This window comes from Monodelphis domestica, chromosome 7, assembly GCF_027887165.1.
Source record: "Monodelphis domestica isolate mMonDom1 chromosome 7, mMonDom1.pri, whole genome shotgun sequence".
In the NCBI taxonomy this organism is placed as follows: Eukaryota; Metazoa; Chordata; class Mammalia; order Didelphimorphia; family Didelphidae; genus Monodelphis; species Monodelphis domestica.
The window spans coordinates 279,064,539-279,089,058 of record NC_077233.1 but is presented as its reverse complement, the minus strand read 5'-3'; the positions used below and the strand labels follow the sequence as shown (position 1 = coordinate 279,089,058).

General features: G+C 40.6%; 1 protein-coding gene across 8 annotated transcripts in view; it reads left to right on the top strand.

Moving 5' to 3' along the window:
* Positions 1–24,520, top strand: part of PEMT (phosphatidylethanolamine N-methyltransferase) — a 188,918-nt gene that overhangs the window by 125,701 nt on the left and 38,697 nt on the right. For all 8 annotated transcript variants that reach the window (XM_007498376.3, XM_007498377.3, XM_016423923.2 and 5 more), the window contains exon 4: positions 10,446–10,591. In XM_007498376.3, the coding sequence (XP_007498438.1) occupies positions 10,446–10,591 (146 nt within the window). The remainder of the gene's footprint in view (positions 1–10,445; positions 10,592–24,520) is intronic.

Here is a 24,520-nt window from a genome sequence, read left to right as displayed (position 1 = left end):
TGGCTAGCCCTTATCCCTCTTGTGCCTTAGAACCAATACACAGGCTTGATTCTAAGATGGAACATAAGGGTTTAAATAAATAAATACACACTGTATATTTCTTCAACATAATAGAAGAGACTTTGCCAGCGTGAGGGAGGAGGGAAAAAAATGGGAGTCTTGGGATATTTCAATCTTTCCTACTTTATATTTTTGTTGAGAGCCAGCTGAGCTCTTAGTCTTTACCTTCTCTTGTGTCACAATTCCAACAATAACAAGTAGCCCATCTATTTTTTTAAAAGTTATTTATATAATTAATTAATTTAGAATAGTTTTCCATGGTTACATGATTCATGTTCTTTCCCTCCTCCTCCTCCCTCCCCACTCCTGTAGCCAAATGAACAATTCCACTGGGTTTTACATGTATTGTTGTTCAAAACCTATTTCCATATTATTACTATTTGCACTATACTGGGGTGATCATTTAGAGTTACATCCCCAACCTTTTCCCTACTGAACCATGTGACCAAGCAAATGTTTTTCTTCTTTGCTTCTATTCCCACAGTTCTTTCTTGGGATGTGGATAGCGTTCTTTCTCATAAGTAGCTCATCTATTTTTTTCATTTTCATTTTATTTCATCAATTTAGAACATTATTCTTTGGTTACAAGAATCATATTCTTTCCCTCCCTCTCCTCCACCCACCCTTCCCGCTGCTGACACACAATTCCACTGGGCATTACATGTGTCCTTGATCAGAACCCATTTCCATGTTGTTGATATTTGCACTAGGATGTTCATTCAGAGTCTCCATCCCCAATCATATCCGCGCGACCCATGTAATCAAGCAGTTGTTTTTCTTCGGTGTTTCTGCTCCCACAGGTTTTCCTCTGAGTGTGGATAGCGTTCTTTCTCAGAAGTAGCTCATCTATTTTTAAGAGGTGATAAGGAGATACTGTGGTACAGTGGATAGAATATTGGCCTGAAATTAGAAGATATCCCTTATCATTAAATAACTATAGAGCCATAGGGAAGTCAGCAACAGATTTCTCATCATCAGTTTCCTCATTTATGGAAAGTGAACAAAAATCACTGACCTGCCAACTTCCCAGGGTTTTAGTCATACTTTTTGTGAGATAATGAATATGAAAGCACTTTAAAAAGTGCAAAATGTCATGCAAATACAAGGGATGATTTTGGCATTGGAGCTACTTAAGACTAGGATGTGGAATTTTCTTTTCTTTTTTTGTAATAGGAGTTTTATGAAGTTTGAAGAAGGATTAGACAAATGCTACAGTTGAACCAGATCATCATCTCCCTTTCTGATAAGTGGAAGTAGTTGTGACCTAAGCATCTCCAACTCAAAGAGCCTGGGTGGGAGCTGCTTCAGGAAGCCACCTCCCCTTTCCCCATGCCCCCATCATAAGACTTCCTGGATTTCATAAGAGCAGAAAAGCAGTCCTAATGTCCTAAGGTTTCATTCTATACCTCTCTGCCCTTATACAGATTATTTTCCAAAGGAAATTGCTTTCTAGTACTTTATTGCATTATTGAACTAGTGGCCCAAAAGAGCTACTTGTTCCTCCATTAATTTTATGTGTGGAAAGAACTGTACCTTCTCTTCTGAATGAGAGAACTGGGGACACCAAATATTGACTAATTGAGTTTCAGATATATGATTCTCATAAACCAGAAATTATGACTGTGGAACATATACATGTTCCAACCACTGGGGGAGATAAAAGGCTCGTAGGGAAAGGATACCAGAGGGTCCTCAAAGGTCATTGGCACCACCCATACCTAAAAAGTAATCCTTTCTACAACATAGCTGAAAAATGGTCATTCAAGACTTCCAGGGATAGGAAACTCAGGGGAATCTACTGAAGGAGCCCATTCTTCTTTCGGATAGTCTTAATGTTAGAGTTTCCTTAGCAATATAAGCAGAAATCTGCCTCCCTGGGTCTTAATCTGTTGTTTCTGGGTTTGTTTTCTGAGTCCAAGGGAAAGAAATCAAATCCCTCTTCCTCCTGAAAACCTTTCAAATACTTTAAAAACAGTTATGTTCTGCCTCTGGCCCTCTTGTCTTTTCTTCACCAAGCTAACCATTCCCAGTTTCTCTGTTTTCACCCTAGATCCTTTGCCTTCTGGAATATCATATTCCAAGCCCTCTAGTTCATTAATGTTCTTACACTCTTACCTTCCAACCTAGAATCAATACTGTGTATTGGTTCTAAGGCAGAAGAGTGGTAAGGGCTAGGCAATGGGGATTAAGTGAATTGCCCAGGGTCACACAGCTAGCAAGTATCTGAGGCCAGATTTGAACCCAGGACCTCCCATCTCTGGGCCTCACTCTCAATCCACTGAGCCACCTAGCTTCCCCTCTTCCAGTTCTTTAACATAAAAACTATAAGGTTCTGTGTAATCTTAACTCCATGATATTTGAATTGTTTCTTTCTGGTTGTTGACAGTATTTTCTCCTTGGCCTGGGAGCTCTGGAATTTGGCTGTATTAGTCCTGGGATTTTTTCATTTTGGGATCTCTTTCAGGAAGTGATTGGTGAGGGGGAAGCTGAGTGGCTCAGTGCATTGAGAGCCAGGCCTAGAGGTGGGAGGTCCTAGGTTCTGCCTTAGAACCAATACCCATTCTAAAATGGAAAGTAAGGGTTTATTGCATTGCTAGTAGTAAAGAAGTCCATTACATTTGATTGTGCCACGGTGTTTCAGTTTCTGTGTACAATGTTCTCCTTGTTCTGCTCCTTTCACTCTGCATCAATTCCTGGAGGTCTTTCCAGTTCACATGGAATTCCTCCAGTTAATTATTCCTTTTAGCACAATAGTATTCTATCACCAACAGATACCGCAATTTGTTTAGCCATTCCCCAATAGATGAGCATCCCCTCATTTCCAAGTTTTTGCCACCACAGAGTGTGGCTATAAATATTTTTGTACAAGTATTTTTCCTTATTATCCCTTTGGAGTACTGGATCAAAGGGTAGGCAGTCTTTTAGCACCCTTTGGGCATAGTTCCAAACAGACTTCTAGAATGGTTGGATCAATTCACAATTCCACCAGCAATGCCTTAGTGCCCCAATTTTGCCACATCCCCTCCAACGTTTATTATTTTCCTTTACTATCATTTGGCCACTCTGCTAGGTGTGAGGCGATATCTCAATGTTGTTTTTCTTTGCATTTCTTTAATTATGAGAGATTTAGAACACCTTTTCAAGTCCTTATTGATAGTTTTGATTTCTTTATCTGAAAATTGCCTATTCATGTCCCTTGACCATTTGTCAATTGGGGAATGGCTTGATTTTTTTGTGCAATTGACATAGCTCCTTATGAATTTGAGAAATTAGACCTTTTTTAGAGGTTTTTGTTACAAATTTTCCCCAGTTTGTTGCTTCCCTTCTAATTTTGGTTGCATTCATTTTATTTGTACAAGAACTTTTCAATTTAATGTAATCAGAATTACTCATTTTACATTTTATAATATTCTCTATCTCTTGCTTGGTCTTAAATTCTTTCCCATAGATCTGATAGGTATATTATTCTATGTTCACCTAATTTACTTATAATTTTCCTCTTTATATTTAAGCCATTCAGAATTTATCTTGGTATAGGGTGTGAGGTGTTGATCTAAGCCTAATCTCTCCCATACTTTTTTCCAGTTTTCCTAGCAGTTTTTGTCAAATAGTGGGTTCTTGTCCCAAAAGCTGGGATCTTTGGGTTTATCAAATAGTATCTTACTGAGGTCATTTACCCCAAGCTTATTTCATTAATCCACCCTTCTATCTCTAAGGTAGTATCATATTGTTTTGATGATCAATACTTTATAGTATAGATTGAGAGTAACGCTAGTCCTCCATCCTTCACATTTTTTCATTATTTTCCTTGATATTGTTGACCTTTTGTTTTTCCAGATGAACTTTGTAATAATTTTTTCTAATTCTATAAAAAATCTTTTGGTAGTTTGATAGGTATAGCACTGAATAAGTAAATTACTTTGGGTAGAATTGTCATTTTTATTATATTAGCTCATCCTACCTGTGAGCAGTTGATGTTTAGATCTAGTTTTATTTGTGTGAAGAGTGTTTTGTAGTTATGTTAATATAATTCCAGAATTTATCTTGGCAAATAGATTCCCAGCATTTTATCTTGTCTAGAGTCATTTTAAATGGAGTTTCTCTTTCTAACTCTTGCTATTGGGTTTTGTTGGAAACATAGAATTCTGATTATTTTATGTGGGTTTATCTTGTAGTCTGCAACTTTGCTAAAGTTATTGACTATTTCTGCTAACTTTTTAGTTGATTTTCTCAGATTCTGTAGGTATACCATCATGTCATCTGCAAAGAATGATAGTTTAGTTTCCTCATTTCCTACTCTCCATCCTTTTCTTGAAGACCTCCAGTGGGCTCACTACTTCTCAGGAAATCCCTTTCCAGTTTTATAAAGCTCCAATTAGCATAGAGTTTTTCTATACATTGTGCTGAAATCTTCCTCTTTGCAACTTCTACCTATTACCACTGTTGTTTGGCCTTCCTTTTTGAAGAGGACCAGTGACAAATTGCATAGTCTTGTCTTGCATGTGAATTGGACTGAAGTGAGGCAGAGTTGCTCAAAGTCATCAGCCTCACTCTCTCTTCCCAAGTCATCAAAGCCCAGTGGCAAGACAAAATTCAAGCCAACTGGCAATGGCCTGGGCACTCCACTGTGCCTGCTTTAGGTGCCTTCATGGCTGTTGGATCAAATTATTCTCATCCACCCATTCGGCAAGGGGAAGTCTTCACATGCTTGAAGTAGATAACCCCCTAATTCATGCCTGTTGGTTACCTTCAAAGTGGCTTGGCCTGTCTGCTGAGGTTTTGCTGGAGTGTGACCACTGCCCATGCTATAACTTCTTGGAACCGTGGGTGAGAGCTGGGTGACAAGTAGACAGCAAAGGTCATCACCCAAGGAGATAGTCCTTCCTGAACATAAAACCTTATGGAAAAGGGACAGGATAGGTAGAGGAGAGGAAAGGAAGAATAACATTGAATTTTAGTAGATATATTTATGAGGAGATCTAAGCACCAGACAGGTAAGCATGGTGGTGAGCATATGGGTGAAGATCATCAAGGGCAAAAACAGAATTGATATTATCATCAGAGTACACCACAGACCACCTGGACAGAAAAGTAAAATGCATTAAGACATTTAGAAAACAGATCGTAAGCCTGGTATGGAGGCATAATATAGTAGTGATGGGGGACTTGAATTATCTGAACATCTGCTGCAAAAAGCAATACAGCCAATAATGTCTGGACTTGTATTAATGATAATTTCATCCTTCCAAAGGTAGAGGAAATAACAGAGGGAACTGCTATTTTGCAGCTCATCTTTGCCAACAAAAGAAAAGCTGGTTGCTATAGTAGAAATGATGGGAACTTTGTGGAAGAAGTGCCAGCTTCATCTAAGAATTGGTGATGGAAAAGGAAAGAAAACCAGGACACAGTCACAAATGCATGCCAGATTTTGGGAACACATAGTTCAAAGCATTCAAAGAAAAGATAGATAGGATCTCGTGGCCTAAAATTCTATCAGAAAAGTTAGTTCTGTACAGTAAGCAAGCTCTCCAGAATAAAATTCAAAAGGCACTATTAGAAACAATTACAATAGATGGGGAAATGACCTTTGTCTAAAGAGACCAGTGTGCATGTTTAGAGAATTCATCAATCAGCTTAAATGGAGAGAGAGAAAGAGAGGGAGGGAGGGAGGGAGAGAGAGAGAGAGAGAGAGAGAGAGAGAGAGAGAGAGAGAGAGAGAGAGAGAGAGAGAGAGAGAGAGGGAGGGAGGGAGAGAGGGAGAGAGGGAGAGCGAAAAGGAGAGGGAGAGGGAGAGGGAGGGAAGGAAGGAGGGAGGGTAGGAGGGAGAGAGACAATGATGAAAGCAAGGACATATGGCTGTAAAACAACAGTGTCAGGAGGTTAGAATGAGCTGAGGTGGTGTGAAAATGTAAGGACAGTTTAAACCTTAAAAAATTTTACATATTTAGGGAAAGGGACAGCATGGTATAATGGATAGAGTTAGCTTCAGACTTGGAAAAAAACTAATAGAGAGTCCAATTCTCCTTTCTGACCCACAAACAGGCTATATGGCCTTGGGTAATTCACTTAATCTCTTAGGGTCTAAGATAATTCTCTAAAACTTCAGGGGAAAAGTGCAGAACCCTTGATTATATTGGTAAAAGGAGTTTTTTTGACTTATTCCTTACCCCCTAAAATCCTATGTCCATACTCCTTTATTCCCTAAAAAACTGAAGAAAAGATACATATCAAAGGACAGAGAGGATTATAGTTCATGGTGGATAACACTGGATAGAAACAAAACACAGCTGCTTAATTCTTATTTGTCTCCTATTTCTTTTCCTCCAAGGAGAATAATTTTGGATTTGAAAAGACAGAATAAAAAATAACTAGCAGGGAGCTGAAATTCAAGGTGAGTAGGATGATAGTAAGGCAATGATGAGTTTGAGTCATTGGGCCTAGATGAATAACATCCGAAGGCACCAATGAGCCACTGTTAATGATCTTTTAAAAACTGGAAAATAGGAGAAATGATGTAGGGACAGAATCAAGTTAGAAATTGCCCTATTTTTTTTCTTTTTAAAGGTCAGGGAAAATGCCTACAAACTCTAATGTCCACGACTAGGAGGTGAGAGTACCATTACAGTCTGTCCTGTCCCAATCAGACCACATGTGGAAAATTGTGTTCAGTTTCAGGTGCAACACTAAACTGGAAAATATATAGAAGAGGGCAAATGGGGTAGTCAGAAGCCTTCAGATGGCAAGATACGAGGATCCAATAAATCAACCGGGGGTATTTAAGAGAGAAGAGAAGCCTTAAGAGAGGCTATGGAAGTTATTTTTAATTATTTGTAAAATAAAATTCTATGGAAAGGGAAGACTTGTTCTGCTTGGTCCTTCCTAACAAACAGAAGTGGTAGTAATGGGAAGGAAGGTGTATGGTTGCTCTGGGAAGACCAGCGCTCTAGTGTGAGGGCTTGCTGAGCATCTGCACCCAACCCTCGCCTGTGGCTCCAAGAAGTTGTGGCATGTCCAGTCGTGTGCTCGTCAAACTCTCTCAGCAGGCTGGCTAAAGCACGTTGAAGGGAGCTGACCAGCATCAAGCCTGTTGTGGATTAGGTTGATGTCTATCCCGGGCAGAAGGAACCAATGAGGACTTTTTTCATCCTTACCTTCTCTCTTAGAATCAATGCCACATATTGGCTCCAAGGCAAAACAGGAGTAGACAATTAGGATCAAGCAACTTGGCCAGGGCCACACAGCTAGAATGAAATAAGAACAGTTTGTTCCAGTGGCTGTGAGGGTGACTGAAGGAGGCATGGCGGAGGGCTTTGAGCTTGGTCAGCCATGGAAGAAGCCAAGGCCATCCACTGCATCCTGGGGCAGCGTCAGGCATCCTGACTTTTGTTTGGCCTCTGGACCTCCATGGCTCTGGAAGAGAGAGTGAGGCTGATGACTTGGTGCAAGTCAAGACACGTTATCATTGGTCCTCTGGGAAAACAAAGGAGAAACGCCTTTTTAGAACTATATTTCCTTTCGCATGTACAATTGATATCATACTGCTTCCCTTCTCAGTGTGTGGCAAGGAGTGGGAAAGGAGGGAGAGAACTTGGAACTCAAAATTTAAAAATAAAAGCATGCTAAAAATAACTTCTAAAATAAAGTGTAAAAAAGGAGAGTGTTAAAAATAAAAATAATGACTTTAGAGAGTAAAAGATAGAAAAAAACTAATTGTAAAAAGGATATTAACGATATTGAAAAGGAAAAAATAACTATATTCCATTCTTAGATTTCATTCTGCCAAGTCTTAATGGACTTACAAATTCAAATTAGCTTTTTTGGCCTTAGGGTCATTGATTTCCTTTGCTTGTTACCCATGTGTGGACATCTGAAACCATGGATTTCAGTATTGCTTTCTTTCTCAGATCTTATCTGTAGTGAATTTCTTGGTTGTCTACTGTGTTGTTTACCTACCTTGTAGCTACTCAAGAAAAAATGCTAAGGACTGGAAAGGATCAAATATTCCAGTTCTCAGGAACACCTAGCTAGCTCAATGATTGACAGCCAGGCCCAGAGATGGCCTCAGATACTTCCTTGATGTGTTACCCTGGACAAGTCACATTGCCTAGCCTTACCATTGTTTTGCCTTGGAACCAATACACACTATTGATTCTAAGATGGTAGGTAAAGAGGTTTGGTTGTTTTTTTTAAGTTCCAATGTTCAAAAAAGGGGAGAAAATAGAATCCATGAATTATAGGCTAGTATACTTGACTTTGATTCCTGGTCAAATTCTAGAACACATTATTGAAGAAGTAATTAATGATCACCAAGAACAAGCCATTTCCTCCCTCTTTAGACCTGGCTCTCAGTCCACTGTGCCACCTCACTTCTATAAAGAGTAAGTCACGTTTGATAATCTTACTAGATTTATTTCTCTAGATTTTAGCAAAGCATTCTACACATTTATCATAGTAAGATGGAACTGATTTGGAACTGGAGGAGATTTGGAGTAGCCAGACCTAAAGATTCATCATTATACTGGTTCAGTGCTAACTTGGAAGGAGCCTCCAATGGAATGTGTTTGGTTCTGCTGTTTGGCATCATCAAAAATTATGAGGAGGGAGGGCTGGCTAAAACACGGGATGACAGAGTCAGGATGTAAGCAATCTCGACAGGCTAAAATCTGAGCCACATCCTAGAAGATGGAAAGGATGAGTGTAAAATCTGGCTTAGATCTGGTTTAAAAAAATTAACGTAATCAGTCCAAAATGGGGACAAGATGGCTACATCGCGATGGCTCTGGAAAGCGTCTGGGTGTTTTTAGCATCCTGCAAACCCAGCAGTCACTGGCCAGACATCATGACCCAAAATGTTGATGGGATCTTAATTTGCCTTGAGATTCATAGTCTCCAAAAGCAAACAAGAGATAGTTTTGTTATCTTCTGCCTTTGGCAGACCACATCTGGAGTCTTGTGTTTAACTCTGGCCGCCCCATATTAGGAAAGCCTTGAACAAGTTAGAGAATGTCCAAAAGAATATGACCGAGGGGGGAAGGCTTTGAGATCACACAACAGGAGGGAAAGGAAGAAAAGAGGGGGCATGTCTTTTAAATAGGAATCATTTATAGGAGATACTTAAAGTGCCAGGTGGAAGAAGACTTGTTTGATGTGAGCCAGGGCTGTATATTAGGGAAGGGGGAGATAGAGCTGTGAAAGTAGGTTGAGACCTGATTTAGAGGAAGTGCCTGAGGCCAGATTTGAACCTAGGACCTCCCATCTCTAGGTCTGGCCCTCAATCCACTGAGTCACCCAGCTGCCCCCACAAAGGTGTCTTTAAATATTTGAGGACCAGTTTTATGGAAGAGGAATTGGATTTCTGAGTGGTTCCAAGGGTATAAACAAGGATTATTAAGTGAAAGAACTTCCTAACCATTAGATCTGTCTAATAATAAGATAGGCTGACTTGGAGGATAGCAAACCTTTCTTTGTTGGAAGTATTCAAGTAGAAGAGAGGTGGAGTGGAGGATTGGGCTAGAATGGCCATTGAAATCCTTTCTAATCATGAGATTTTCTGGTGGTCTAATGAAGTTGGCTAGGTTAAACATATTTGAGGCATCCGTTCTTTATCACAATCTATGCTTTCTGCAGCTGCACTCTCATCCAACCTCCCCATTAGAATTTCCTAGTTTTAGGGGCAGTGAGGTGGCTCAGTAGATTGAGAGCCAGACCTAGTAACAAGTCCTGGGTTCAAATCTGGACTCATATATATCCTAGCTGTGTGACCCTGGGCAAGTCACCCTATTGCCCAGCCTTTACTGCTTTTCTGCCTTGGAACCAATATATACTTCTAAGACAGAAGGTAAAGGTGATGAAAAAAAAATTTAATTTCCCAATCATTTCCCTTCAAGGCTAGCCCTGATTACCTGAAGTAACTTGATAAGCTAAATAAAGCTGAAAATAGCTTATTAAAGCCCCAACTAAAATGCCTCCTTTTACAAGAAGCCTTTCCTAATTCTTCTTATTTCCAATGCTTTCCCTCTCAATTATTTGTTTTTCTTGTATATAGCTTTCTTTACACATGTTTGCATGCATGCTGTCTCCCTGTTAGATTGTAAGCTGTTTGAGGGCAGGCATATCTTTTTCCTCTTTTTGAATCCCCAGGGCTTAATGATTAGCATCAGTTCCTGGCACATAGTAGGTCCTTAATCCATGTTTATTGACTTGAAACTAAATCTAATAGCTTGAGTCTTTATAGGGTTCTACTGCTTTGTAGAAGCAGCCCAAGAGCCTGGGTGCAATGGCTTTAATGGAATTGGTAACGTTGCAAAAATAGGTTCCCGGCCCCCACAGGCTTATAACTAAAGCTTCTGTCTCTTCCTCCTGTCTTTTCTCTCCTTTCCCACTAGCTTTACCCAGGCCATGTCGAGCCAGCCGAAGATGGAAGGGTTGGATTGCCCGGGGGCCTTCTATGTAGGTCTTGCCATCCTGGGAGTCGGCATCGTCTTTGTGTTCTCCAGCTTCCTTGCCCTTGGATTCATTGGGACGTATCTAGGTAAGATCTTGACAGAGCCCCTGACACTGTGGTCAGACTTTCTCCCTGCCTCCCATGGCTAGAGCTGGCAGTGGGGGAGGCTGGGGAATCTGTCCATTCAGTATCAGCTCTACTCTTAAAGAGTCATTGCAAATGGCACCATAGAGCCGGCCCTGTTGCCTTATCTTGGTAGGAAAAATCCTTATCCCTATCCCTAAGATCAGGATCCTAAGAGGAAAAGACTTGGAATCAAGAATTCTGGCTTTTAGATGTAATTTCAAAAGAAAAAAACACTTACATGACCATAAGGACGTAATTTATTCTGGACCTCAGTTTGCAAAATAAGGACATTGGCTCAAACACCTTCGGAAGTTGCTTCCAACCTGGAAGAGAGAGTTGAACACCCAACATTTGATAGAATATTGTACGAGCAGCCAGGCATCATGGGAAATAGAGATCTGAAGGAAACCTGCTCCCTGCCATCCAGAAGCATACAATGTAATAGAATCACAGAAACTCCGAGCTGGGAAGGACCTGTAGCCCAGCCATACCCAAATTGGAGACTCCTCTACAACTTACCCCACAGCTGATCATCCAGCCCTGGAATCAGGACCTCTGTGATAGGGAGCTTAGCCACCCTCTCCATCAGCCCATCCCACTCTGCAGATCTCTGATTATTAGGAAGGGTTTCTTTATATGAAGCTGAAATCTCCTTTGCTCCTTAAACACATTATTCGTAGACTTCCTCTTTGGATCCAAACACAACAAGTCTAGTTTCTCTTCCCGAGGTTAATATTTGAATAGAGTTTTAACTTGTCCCTCTTTTCTACCCCATCTTCTCCCCACCAAGTAGCCACCCAAACTTGGTGTGGCTTCTAGTCTGTGTATTTATTGTTCTGTCTCTTTGGCCAGACGGTGCTGTCAGCAGCCTTTCTAAAATGTGAGTCCGACATCTGAACCTGACATTCTAGATACAGAGATTGGTTCAGAAAAACGAGAATCTTCCTCATTCTGGACCCTCTTTCTTTTAACCAAGTCCAACATTGTGTTAGCTTCTTTGGCTGTCTTTTACCCTCTTAACGAATGGTGAGCTAGCAGACTACGAAAGGCTTCTGGACTTCTGGACATCCATCTTATCTAAAAAAAGAGAGATGGCATAGAAAGATAACAGGATAAAGTACTAAATGAAAAATTATTGTTCTAGAGTCAGGTGTAGGAGAAATTGCTGGAGCCTGAGATGAATGGAAAACTACAGAATTTTAAAATCTGAAGAGACCTTCAAGACTATCTTAAATTTAAATATTTCAAGCAAGACAGTCAACTTCATTTCTGAAACATTCTAGGTGTTCAAATCAGCTTCTTACAGTGAAGCTCTGAGATATCTAAATAGAAAAATCCACCTCTTAGTTTTGCCCTCAGAGAAAAGCTCATGAAAGAAATGGGGCGTGATCCCTGGAATGAAGGAGTGACCAGTTGTAGTCATGGCTTTGCCACTAACAAGACTTCTCTTGCCTCAGTTTCCCCACCTGTGGTATAAGTGGATTGCTCCTCTTCCTCTGCCTCCATCTCCAAATGGAAAACAGAGCAATGAGTTTGAAGAAGAAATGATTTCTGTTCCACCTGATTTTCTACTTTCCACAAAGTTCCTGGGACTTTGTTTTTACTGGAAACCAAAGGATGTGAGTCAAATAGCCCATGAAGTAGAGGTTTCTTCCATCCTAGTCAACTCTAGGAAAGACTCCTGTCCTAGCAAGCCTGTTAAAGTTAGCCTGGAAACAGCCTTGAGCAAGCAGTCCAGTTTCCTATGATATAGATGACGCTGGACCTTGGACGATGTCCTTTGCGTCTGGCTGGAGATTTCAGCTCCCAAATTAGCCTGAATAGGTTTGGCACAGGTCTTCCTTGCCATAGTTTACTGTTAACATCCTTACTCATAGGTCCTGGTTTTCAGATCAGGCAGCCACTATTTGCTGTCCGGGAACAACAACACGGGCTTTGTAAGGCTAGACGAGGCACCTGCACTAATGACATCAGCTCGTCTCTCTGTTTTGGAAACCAGAAAGGGGGGGGGGGGTAAAAAACCATGACAAGACTGGTGGTGAGGGAGAAGGAGAGAAAGAGTAAGGATAAACCTTGAGGGAAGGGGCCGACTTGATTTTTTTATTTGATCTGTTCTTTAATAAGTTTGAACTTTGCCCATTGTGTTTTACCCAAGTTTGCCGCCTTCAGTGTTGTTTTCTTTTACATTGTGATAGCCCATGGCCCTTGTATTTATTGTTCTTTTGGCTCTGCTTTATCAGGCCATGCACATTCTCCATGTTTTCGGAATTCTTCATATTTGTAATTCCATAATAAATCATAATTTCTTTAGCCATTACTCAGTAATGAAACACATAATCTGTTTCTAGCTTTCTGGTACTACAATAGTGTATTTTGGTTCAGTGGAGTTTTTCTTTCTGTCATTGACCTTCTTGGAGTGTAAATGGATTTCAGGCTCATAATGGTGGCATTATGGGATTAGAAAGTTTAAACAATTTAGTACCTTCTCTTAAATAATTTCAAACTGTTTTCCAGAACATTTGGACCAATTTATAACTTCATTAGCACTGAATTAATGTTTGTCTTCTAGCAACTCTTTCAACATTGACTTTTGCCGTCTTTGTCAGTTTGGTTGGTACGCAGTGATATTTCAAGGTTATTTTAAATTATTTTGCATTTCTCTGCTCCGTGGTTTTGAACAGTTTTCAGATACTTGTTGATACTTTTTCTTTGCATTTCTTCTTTTGGCAACCTTTTTCCATATCCTCTGACCTACTGTCTACAGGGAAATAAGGCCAACTTGTCCGGTATTTGACAATACAGGACATATATTATATGTCAGACTATAGCAGCCAAGAGAGAGAAACAGTTGCCCTTTAGTAGCTTACGAAAATCTACAAAGACCTGGAAAAATTAGATAAACATCCCAAACCCTTCCTCCATCCCTGGACCTCAGAAACAGCCACACGTTGGAGAAGAAAAGACTTTGTCAAGGATTAGGGAGAGTGACATCATAACTGCCTGTGAGGGCTAGGAAGCTAGTGCCCAATGTGAAGAAATGGTTGGGTCACTTGGGGTATGGGCACAGCAAACAAAACTTCCAAGTGCCATTGCAGAAAATCTTTTAAGAGAAATAAGTTCTCATGGAGTGATTTGGGGGGCATGTATGAGAATTCAGAGTCAGAATTCCCAGAGCAGTGCTTAAAATAAGAGAAAAGGGACAAAATAGTATATTTCCATATGTCATTAAACTTGGATGAAAAAGAAAGTGGATTGAGGGGCAGCTGGGTGACTCAGTAGATGGAGAGCCAGGCCCAGAGATGGGAGATCCTGGGTTCAAATCTGGCCTCAGACACTCCCCAGCTGTGTGACCCTGGGCAAGTCACTTCACCCCCATTGCTTAGCCCTTACCACTCTTCTGCCTTGGAACCAAAACATAGTATTGATTCTAAAAGAGAAGGTAGGGGTTAAAAAAAAAAAAGAAAAGAAGAGAGTGGATTGGTTGAGGTGTCTTTGTAGTGAAAGAAGGGCATGTTGTAGACTGATTTTGAACCCTCAGGAAGTTGGGATGAGAGATGATCCTGAGCGTGATTTGAAATATGGGATTGGATAGGAGAAGGAGCTTACAGAAAATGACTGTTTATTCAGCAAAGGATGAGGCAGGGTCCTTTGCTGAGAGGGAGTGGGGAAGAAAGGTAGGAGTTAGTAGCTTTAGAGAAGAGAAGCTTTGGAACAGCTACCTTGGAGAATACAAAGTCGAAGCCTAAGAATTCATTTTCTTCAAAGCCCCACTCAAGCACCACTTTGTACCCAAAGCCTTTCCTCATCCCACAACTGCCGGTGCCTTTTCCTCCAAAAATTGCCTTGTATTTACTCTGTATGGATTTTGGATGTTGTTATATGTGCTCATGTTGTCTTTCTTGACAGAATACAAACTCCTTCAGGTCAAGAACTACTTTCTATGTGTTTAAACCCTCACCTTCTGCCTTAGAATTGATACTAAGCATTGGTTCCAAGGCAGAAGATCTGTAAGGACTAGGCAATCGCAGTTAAAGTGACTTGCCCAGCAAGGACTACTTTCTTTCTGACTTTGTGTCTCTGGTACCCAGCCCGTGCCTGGAACGAATAGACACTTAGTGACTGCTTTGTGGATTCATTGCTGCTTGCCACATTTCTTCATATAAGTATGTCTTAACTGACAGTACTTCTTGCCCCAATTTCTTTACTATTCCATCTCTATCATTCAGTTCTGAATTCTTCGTTTAATGTCCAGATCACTTGCTGCCACCGTGGTGCCCTGGATTATGGGAATCCCCCACTTCTCTTCCTATAAGTTTTCCCTTGGCAGTAATATGACTTATAAGAATCACAAATAGCTTCTCATGAGAAAACAATTAGAGACCCTAGATCATAGGGTTAGCGACCGTAGGATGATGGAATTATGGGATCATCGATTTTGAGCTGGAAAGGGTCGTTAGAGGCCAACCTAATCCAGCCCCCCCAAATTTTCAGCTAAGGAAACTGAGGTCCTGAAAATGTAGCCACTTGCTCGGGACCATGCAGGTAGTTAGGGACAAAGGCAGGTTCTTGACCACCAAATCCAGCACCTTTTCCAGTGGCCACACAGAGCAGACACTGGCTCATGGTAGTACCTCCTTGCCCTCCCTTACCTTGCCATCTGTTTGGTATGGGATGTGGATATAGTAGACTTCCCCTTCTCCTCTGGTTGGAAGGAAGGAGCCCATTAAAAACCATTCTCAGCCTGGTCCCTAGACTTGCCTATTTTGAGCAGAATTGGCCTAGAAATGCTGAAGGAACATTGTGTTTGGCATCAAATGTAGGGTGAGGTACTTACCCAAGGGTTGTGAGTCACCCTTCTCAAATGAGGTTTCTGTGCCAGGCAGCTCTACCTGCACAGCAGTATTGGCATCATCACCTCACCCCTACCACCATAATGCCACTTCCTGCTTCTTTGGAAGAAAGCAGTCCCCAGGGCCAACACCTCAGGGTTTCCTCTGCCCTTTGTGCCTTGACAATTGCTATGATGCAGCCAGCAAAAGGCCCCACTCTCACTCTACCTGGATCCCAAAGTAGTGCCCATTGTCAAGGCTCTTTGCCCTATTTTTCCACTTCTGATTAAGCAGAATTGGCCTCTTGGAAGGGGAGACAAGTAATATTGTTTTCTAGATGAGAACAAGATACCTCTAAATTCTATAGCTGTTATATTCTCAGCCAGGAGGAATGCTTAAAAATTTCTGAGGATCTCAGATTTGTCCTATATATGTAGGAGATGTGGTAGAATTATAGAATTTAACAGAGCTAATTCTTGGAGAAAATGTGCAAGTGGACATGGTTTAATTCCATCATTCCCAAACCTTCCACCATCTCATTTCCTGGTTTGGACTTGCCTTTCATTGTGATTTACCCAAGTCCTAGTTTAGTCTCTGCTCCATCCCCTCAAGGGCCCAATCTCTACTTTGTAATAGGACAGTTTCTCTAATCTGGGGAAGTTGAAGATGCCAGTTCATCTTCTACTCCCAAATTATACATTTGTTTTTCTTTCTTTGAGCCTGGGTCTTCTCATCTCTCCTAGGCCAGAAAGGCAACAACCACTTATATATCCCAATCACTGATCAGTGTGGAAGCTTCCACCTGTTCCATTTCTCTCATTTAGGGTAGTTCTCCTATCCTTACACAGCCTGGTGGGTTCCCAAGGGCTCCACCATATTGGTACTGTACTTTACTGGGACATTCATATTGGCTTTAGTCCTACTGCAACTTAGATTCTCCAAACTCAAGTGATCCACTAGCCAGCAGCAGAGATCACAGGCATGTGCCACCATGCAGAGCTTTATTTGCATTTTATTTTTTATTTTTTTTATTTTACATTATTTTATTTGGTCATTTCCGAGCATTATTCATTGGAGACAAAGATCATTTTCTCCCCCCTCCCTTTATTTGCATTTTAACAGGGGCCTTCCTCCACACTTGATGTCTCTTCAGAATTTGTAGGTATCTTCATTCTTTATGAAGGCCAAGCCAGCAGAATCAAAGCTCTGGGGGGTTCTATCAATCTGGCAAGACCCCAAATATGGTCTTAGTCAGAAATTTTGCTTGGCTGCCCAAGACCTAGTTGTGTCCAGAAAAAGCACATTCCTCACACATTTGCCTGTTAGGTGATGAATTCTTTGTCTCTGATAACCTGTAAAGTAAATTTTTTTTAAATTTTCACTGCTGTGTGTATGGCCTCCTCTTAGTATTCCTTTAGTGATGAGATGAGTAGCAGACAAGAGAGAAGAGGATGAGGATTGCATGCTTTTTAGACTATCTACAAACATTAATTTAATTATTTATGAAGTCAATAGACATTAATTTAATTATTGGCATCCTCAAGTGCCTGGCACTGACTGACTGATATGAGTGCTTTGTCCGACAACAACAACTGGAGACCCTGAACCACCTCAATACTGACCTCTTATAAGATACTGACAACATGGTAAAAATAGGCATATGGAGAGTGAATGGAAGATAACCTCTAGTATCATTTGAGCTGGGCTTAATGGAAGTTGGGGGTTCCCAAAGGTTTAAGCATGGCAGGCAATTCATGCCAAGGTGTGGAAGCAAGATAGTGTCATAGGAGAGGAAGAGGTCATCAAATATGTAGAGGGGAGCAAAACGTGAGATCGAAAATGCAGGAAGGGGGTAGGTCGGCATTTATGCCAAACAAAACAATTCATATTTGATCCAAGAGGGAATGGAAACCCATTGAAATGTATTTCTTATACTCTCATATCAAGCAAACAAGCATTCATTAGTCATTTACCGTGTGTCAGGCCCTTAACAATACCCATAATTAAATTAACTAATACTAATAATAATAGGGGGCTTTGTGGTCAGACCTATGCTTTAGGAAAATCACTTTGATAGCCAAGTAGATTGGAATGGGGGAGAGAGAAGTGAAAGGAAACCAGTAGTTCGAGTGAAAGGCGATAGAGCCTGAGCTGGAGAGGTGGTGTATGCAGAGAGAGGGGAAGAGAGATGGATGGATGGATGGATGGACAGATGGACGGACGGACGGACAGACAGACAGATGGATAAATGAACAGACAGACAGATTGATTGATAAAAACAATACATGTGCACATATGTGTTAATGTAGGCATGTTACATGTGTGTACACATATAATGCAGTGGAGGTAGAAAAAAACCTTCTCTATAGGTGTGTCTAGAAGAGCAACAGCATAGTAATAAATTGACTGTATCTTAACAGATAGGAAACAACTGATTACTGAAGTAGAAATTCATTTCTTAATTGGTTTTCTGCATGTAAATTAGTCAGACAAGAGAAAAGGATAAAATCAATATCAAATTAAAAGAAAGGAGAAAACAATGTGCAATTATAACAATTCTGGCTGAATCTATTTTAACAAGCTTTAGTTCAGTCATTTTTCAGTCCTGTCTCACTCTTCATGACCCCAATTTCGGGTAACAAAGATACTGGAATGATTAGATGTTTCTTTCTCCAAGGTCATTTTACAGATAAGAAAACTGAGGCAAATAGTATTAATTTTTTTATTGAAATTTTTTATTTAATTAACTAATTTAGAATTTTTTCCATGGTTATATGATTCATGTTCTTTCCCTCGCCCTCACCCCGTAGCCAATACACAATTCCACTGGGTTTTACATGTATCATTGATCAAGACCTATTTCCCTATTATTGATAATTGCACCAGGATGATAGTTTAGAGTCTATATCCCCAGTCATATCCCCATTGAACTATATGATCAGACAGTTGTTTTTCTTCTGTGTTTCTACTCCCACAGTTCTTCCTCTGGATGTGGATACATTCTTTCTCATAAGTCCCTCAGAATTGTCCTGGATCATTGCATTGCTGCTAGTAGAGAAGTCCATTACATTCAATTGTACCACAGTGTATCTGTCTCTGTGTACAATGTTCTCCTGGTTCTGCTCCTTTAGCTCTGCATCAATTCCTGGAGGTCATTCCAGTTTCCATGGAATTCCTCCACTTTATTATTCCTTTGAGCACTATAGTATTCCATCACCAACAGATACGACAATTGGTTCAGCCATTCCCCAAATTGAAGGGCAGCCCCTCATTTTCCAATTTGGCAAATAGGATTAAATGACTTGCCCAGAGTCACACAATTTGGACTTAGGAAGGTGGGCCTTCCTGACTCCAGACCTGGCGCTCTGTCCACTGTGCCACCTAGCAGTACACATTTTAACAAAGCTATTGACTCAAAAAAATGGAAAGTCAATAAAGCTGCACAGTCAACTTTTCACCACTTCTTATAGTAGGTTTTGATGTAAAATAGTCATACTATAACTACAAGGCCAAAAAGAGCATGGAGACCATCTCAACCAACAAAACATTTGATTAATTTGCTGGTTGGCATTCCAAGAGGATCCCAGGTTTAAGAGGACAAACAAGAGCATTATTAAAAAGATGAAGAAAGACCACAAGCAGAAACATCTCACAGAACGATGAAGAGTAATGGAAGGGGAAATAAACCTGGTGAAAGTTTGGTGTGAGACTTAAACAAGTCATCTAACTCAAGAACATGTATGGATTTCCACTGGAAGGAAGGCAACAAATAGATGCAGAATGAGTGCTTTTATAAGAACCTAATCTCTTTACTGATAAGTTACCTTCAGCTGCCACGTTTGGATTCTGACACCTCACTACCTGATGAAATGGTCCTGAAGATAAGATAGGCTAGAGATGATAGACTTAGCCAGGAATGTACAGAAAAAGATCCATGCTGAAAATATCTCAGACTGGCACCAGAGTAATGATGATATGATGTCTATGTCATTGCCAAGTAAAGCCAGTGACAGCAGTAACTACACATACATAACCCAGCTCTCTCGTCACCATAAAATATTTATGAGAAGATCTTGGATGAAAATACAAAAGGGAAATGGGTAATCTTTCCCAGAAGACTTCCTATAGAGAATATGTCTTTCCAGGCACATAATTGATCAGCACGAGGTGTAAGAAAAGCAAGACCTTCTATTTGTTAGTTACATGAAAACATTTGACTGAGTGGAACAAAATCTAGCCTTTCCTCCATCAAGGTATTTTTCATGTTGTATTAGGATCAAAAGAGATAATGTGAAATCAGAAAAAAACTTAGGCACAAGTCCCATCTCTGACAGACTGGATGTGTGATCCTGGGCAAGTCATTTTAACTTTTTGGTGCTTAGGAGGTGCCAGCCTCCATTGGCAAAGGAAATCCCTCAATGAGAATGCCCTGAAATGAAATGAAATCACAGGTTCAGTCCCTCTTCCTATCCCTAGGCTATGTCAGGATCATGCAATATTCCTTAATAAATGCAACCACAGGCATAACTTTGTCTCTGTCTCTTGACTGCAGCAATGGTGAACTAGACCTCTTATCTCTCAGCAAAAATGATAGGCTAGAGTGCATTGGTGCCAGTTTGCTGACGTGTTTTCTCTCCCTATGTTCAAATTGAACAAGTACCAAGTGCACATTTCCATATGCAATGCTGAACAGAAGATCATCTATGAAATTAAGAATCTCTTACGTAGAGTTTGCTATTCTTTTTATATCATAAATATTATGAGTATATAATAAATTCTTCAAAGGTATCCCACTTGTCTGTTTTTCCATTTGGTCTTTTTCCTGTTGTCTTCTCCTTTGAGGGATGGAGTGGGGGAGTGGAATTTCTGTTCGTAGCCCCTCTTGCCACCCACCCTTCTACTGAAATGGGGGGGGGGGACTTATAGCATAGGCATAGTCAAGCAAAACAAATTCCCACATTGGCCATATCCAAAATAATTTTTCATCTTGAGTCTACCATTTCTGTCAGGAAATAGACAGCATCTTCAGTATTCTGAAAGTATGATTGGGTTTTTTTTTTGTTTATTGATGAATTGATGAAACCAATATTGATATATTGGTTATTATATTGATGAGAATTCTTAAATCTTTTGAAGTACATTATTGTATAATGGTATATCCTGATTTTGCTTGCTTCTGCATCAGTTCATACAGATCTTCCCAGGTTTCTTTAAAATCATCCCTTCCCTCATTTCTTGTAACAAGTATTATTCTATCACGTTCATATACCATAATTCTCAATTTAATGGGAATTTCCCCAGTTACAAATTCTTTGCCACCACAATTATTTGACATCATTTTTTCATTCCTTTCCTTTTCTCCCTCTACCTGCTTCTTCTGAGTTTGTGTCGTAGGTATTCCTGGTTCCGTAATAATTCTTTATCGTCACAAAAAGCAAGTGCGCTGCACTGCTACTCCTGCCAGCAGATAGCAGTTGGGAGCTTTGTAGCTATTTCCCCCCTGGAACTTTTGCCTGGCTCCCAGTTCAAGCAGTGTTAACACAAAGTACCTATGATGGCAGCTGCTCATGTGGTAACCCTTTTTTTCAAGCAGAGGGATAATAAGTTCATAGAGTCTTGAAAAATTCAAATTCTTCTAGAAACTCCCAGTTTCCTTTTCTTTCTTCTACATAACAATCAGCATAATTCATTTTTATTTGCAGGAAAGGAAGAACAGCTGGTCAAATTGGTCCATGATATTATTTTTTTTAAGTCTCTGAGTCAGAGGAAGTAAGATTGTGGGGCAGTCAGATTCACAATGGGCAGTGTCCAGAGGGCAAGAAGACTTTTGTTCAGAAGTGTGCCTAATGCCATGCATTTGAAAGGAGAGCAAGCACAGGCCTGCATTTCATCTGAGTGGACTCTGAAAGGCTATCCTAGCTCCAAGATTCTCTTATCCAGATGCCAACAAACAAGAGCATCATCTATAGGGACTGCATTGAAGAAACACTTGGAAAACCTTAAGAAGAAACCTTATCTTTGAAACCAAAAAATGCTGGCTTTAAGCAAGAGGGATAAAGAGATGATAAAATACCCCCCCCAAAGCTCCCAGTGAATAAGATCTCCTGCCTCATTTATTGCAAAAAGGAGAAGTCTCTTGCAATGAGATTTTCTTTTATTTTACATGTTAAACCTATTTATTTGAACATTCTTTTTTTTTTTAAACCCTTACCTTCTGTCTTGGAGTCAATACTGTGTATTGGCTCCAAGGCAGAAGAGTGGTAAGGGCTAGGCAATGGGGGTCAAGTGACTTGCCCAGGGTCACACAGCTGGGAAGTATCTGAGGCCAGATTTGAACCTAGGACCTCCCGTCTCTAGGCCTGGTTCTCAATCCACTGAGCTACCCAGCTGCCCCCTGAACATTATTTTAAGAGAAAACTTGGATCATGAATGGGGCTTTACCAGTTTTGTTCATGATGGTCCCAGAACACAGATTGAAGCATCCCCCCCTTTCTTTATTGTCCTTGCTTTTTGGGGAAGAAGGAGGAAACATGGCTAATATGGAAATGTTTTACATAACTTCATCTTTATGATGGGAACCTTATTTCTTGCCTTTTCAGTGGGTGTGGGGAAAGTTGGAAATAAAAATAAAATTAGTGCAAAAAGACTTGTGTTCCACAGTCCTAAAAAAGGAATCATGTGGATTAGGTAAGATTGTGTTTAAATGAATATTATTTTTTCCTTGTTTCGGTTATAATTCCAGCCATGACTAACTTATCACACTTTTTTCTGTCGAAGGATGTGATTAAGCTCTGCATCTCACTGAGCTGATCAAGTCCAGTTGTTTTCTTAACAAAGGTAGTTACTGCCTCTTCTCAATCTCTTGGAAGGAGTTTTTAAAAAATGTCTGCTAGCATCGTGAATGGACTAAATAACAGGCATTACCTACTTCATAGCTTTATGGGCCTTCAACTTGAAATGTATTTTGAAAAAAGTGAATCACTCCTGATGTGCAAAATCCTCTCGGGAAGTCAGCATACCTCAGCCTAGCCAAAGGAAAGAATTAAAGGAAAACTAAAACGAAAGAAGGTATTTCTGCTCTGCCTTAAACCCCCTCATTTTCAGGATGGCTAACAGCCTAACGACAAGTCTTCCATGAAAATATTGCTTTTCAATTATTGAGAAACATTTCATTCTAATGATTGTACAACGGTCCTGAGCAAAGGAGCTCATCTCACATGGGATAGTGTGGAGGACTTTCAAATGTCAAATGCTCCACGATTGTGCACAGACTGTAGATGTGGCCTTCTCTTGAGATAACTGGTTTAAGCTAAGTCGTACCTTAGGATCGCCTTCAAAAATCTATTAAAATTATGTTTTGCATGAATAAGTTGCTCATGTATAGCCTGCATCAAATTCCTTGCCTTCTCCTTGAGGGAGGAGAGGATTTGGAACTCGAAATTTGAAAAAATAAATGGCACATTTATTTTTGCATGGAATTGGAAATAAAATATTTGAAAAAATACTATTCAATTTAAAGGTTACAGACATGTTCCATAGGATGTGAATAGTAGGTAGTCCTATGACTAATTCACATATAGCTAAGGCAGCTAAGAAAGAGAGTTCGCATTGAAGTTAAGAAGACCTGAATTCAAACTGACTCTCAGACACTTTACTAGAGGTGGACCAGTCCATTAACCTCCATCTCCCTCAGTTTCCTCATCTGTAAAATGAGGATTAAATGAGATAATATTTGTAAAGCACTTTGCAAACCTTAAAGCACATCCTAACTAAGGGACCAGTTTGCCTGGATTGCAGACGGCAGAAGGAGTACTAAAGTCCCCTGGAAAATGGAAAAACAATTTGCATCCAAATTGTGCAGAGCATTTAAAACTAAACACAGGAGTTTATATTCTATTCTAAAGGCAGATGTTGTTTAGCTTTTCCATCACTTTCAACTCTTCCCAACCCCATTTGAGGTTTTCTTGGCAAAAATACCAGAATAGCTTGCCATTTCCTTCTCCAGCTCATTTGGCAGATGAGGAAACTGAGGCAGACAGCAATGAAGTGACTTGCCCAGGGTCACACAGCTAGGAAGTGACTGGGGTCAGCTTTGAACTTGACTCCAAACCCTAACCTCCTAAAGGCAATGGGAAACCAGTCAGGTGGGTTGCGTTTGTAAAGTAGCACCGGTCAGTTGGAGAGTTCTAAAATCAAAGGAAATGTGTTCATTCTAGAGCAGGCATTCTGGACAGCCCAGTGGGGGCTGCAGAGTATGGTTTAGGTAGACGGGAATATGGGATGGGTGTTCTTCAGCAGCCAGGAGGCCTGTTGATAAAGGCAAATGATGAAGTGCTGGGTCTGGGCTCCTACAGTCTCCCCCAGTTGCCTCGTTCACGCGTTGTTGCTGGTTCCTTGGAGCTTCCAGAAGCCTGGACTTGACTATACACAAGCAAGTCCCAGAAGCCACCAGGATTCTAGTGATGGGGCAGAAGATGAAGCCTTTCAGAAGAAAGGCGGCTGCTCGATCCCATGGGTCGATGGCACGTGATCAGGGACGTAGATTCTAAAGGATCGCCCTGGTGCAAATGTCAGGAATACGGACATGGCTCTGGATCAATGACACCTGTGAAACCCAGTGGGATTGCTCGAGGGCTCTGGGAGGAGGGAAGGAAGACGGGAATCATGTGACCATGGAAAATAGTCTAAATTAAATAAATAAATAAAAGTTTTAAGATGATGTATTTTAGGGCAAACGAGTGAGCGCGAGGCAGTAACCAAACTGGTAGAGGACTGGGAATTGTGTAGACACAATACGTCTAGGTAGTGGCCCAGGATAGAACGAGCTGGACTAGAATCAGAAAGACCCGAATTTAAATCCACCCTCAGACACTTATTAGCTCTTCACAATTATCCATCTCCATTTCCTCGTCTGTAAAATGGGGACAATAATATCGCCCAGCGCCTAGGATTGCTGGGAGGATGAGCTGTTGGCAGAAACACTTTATCAGTGGTAAAGCGTGACCCCTTAGAGGCTTCCCCTCACAGAGCCCATTGGCAGATACCAAAAGATGAGAATAAT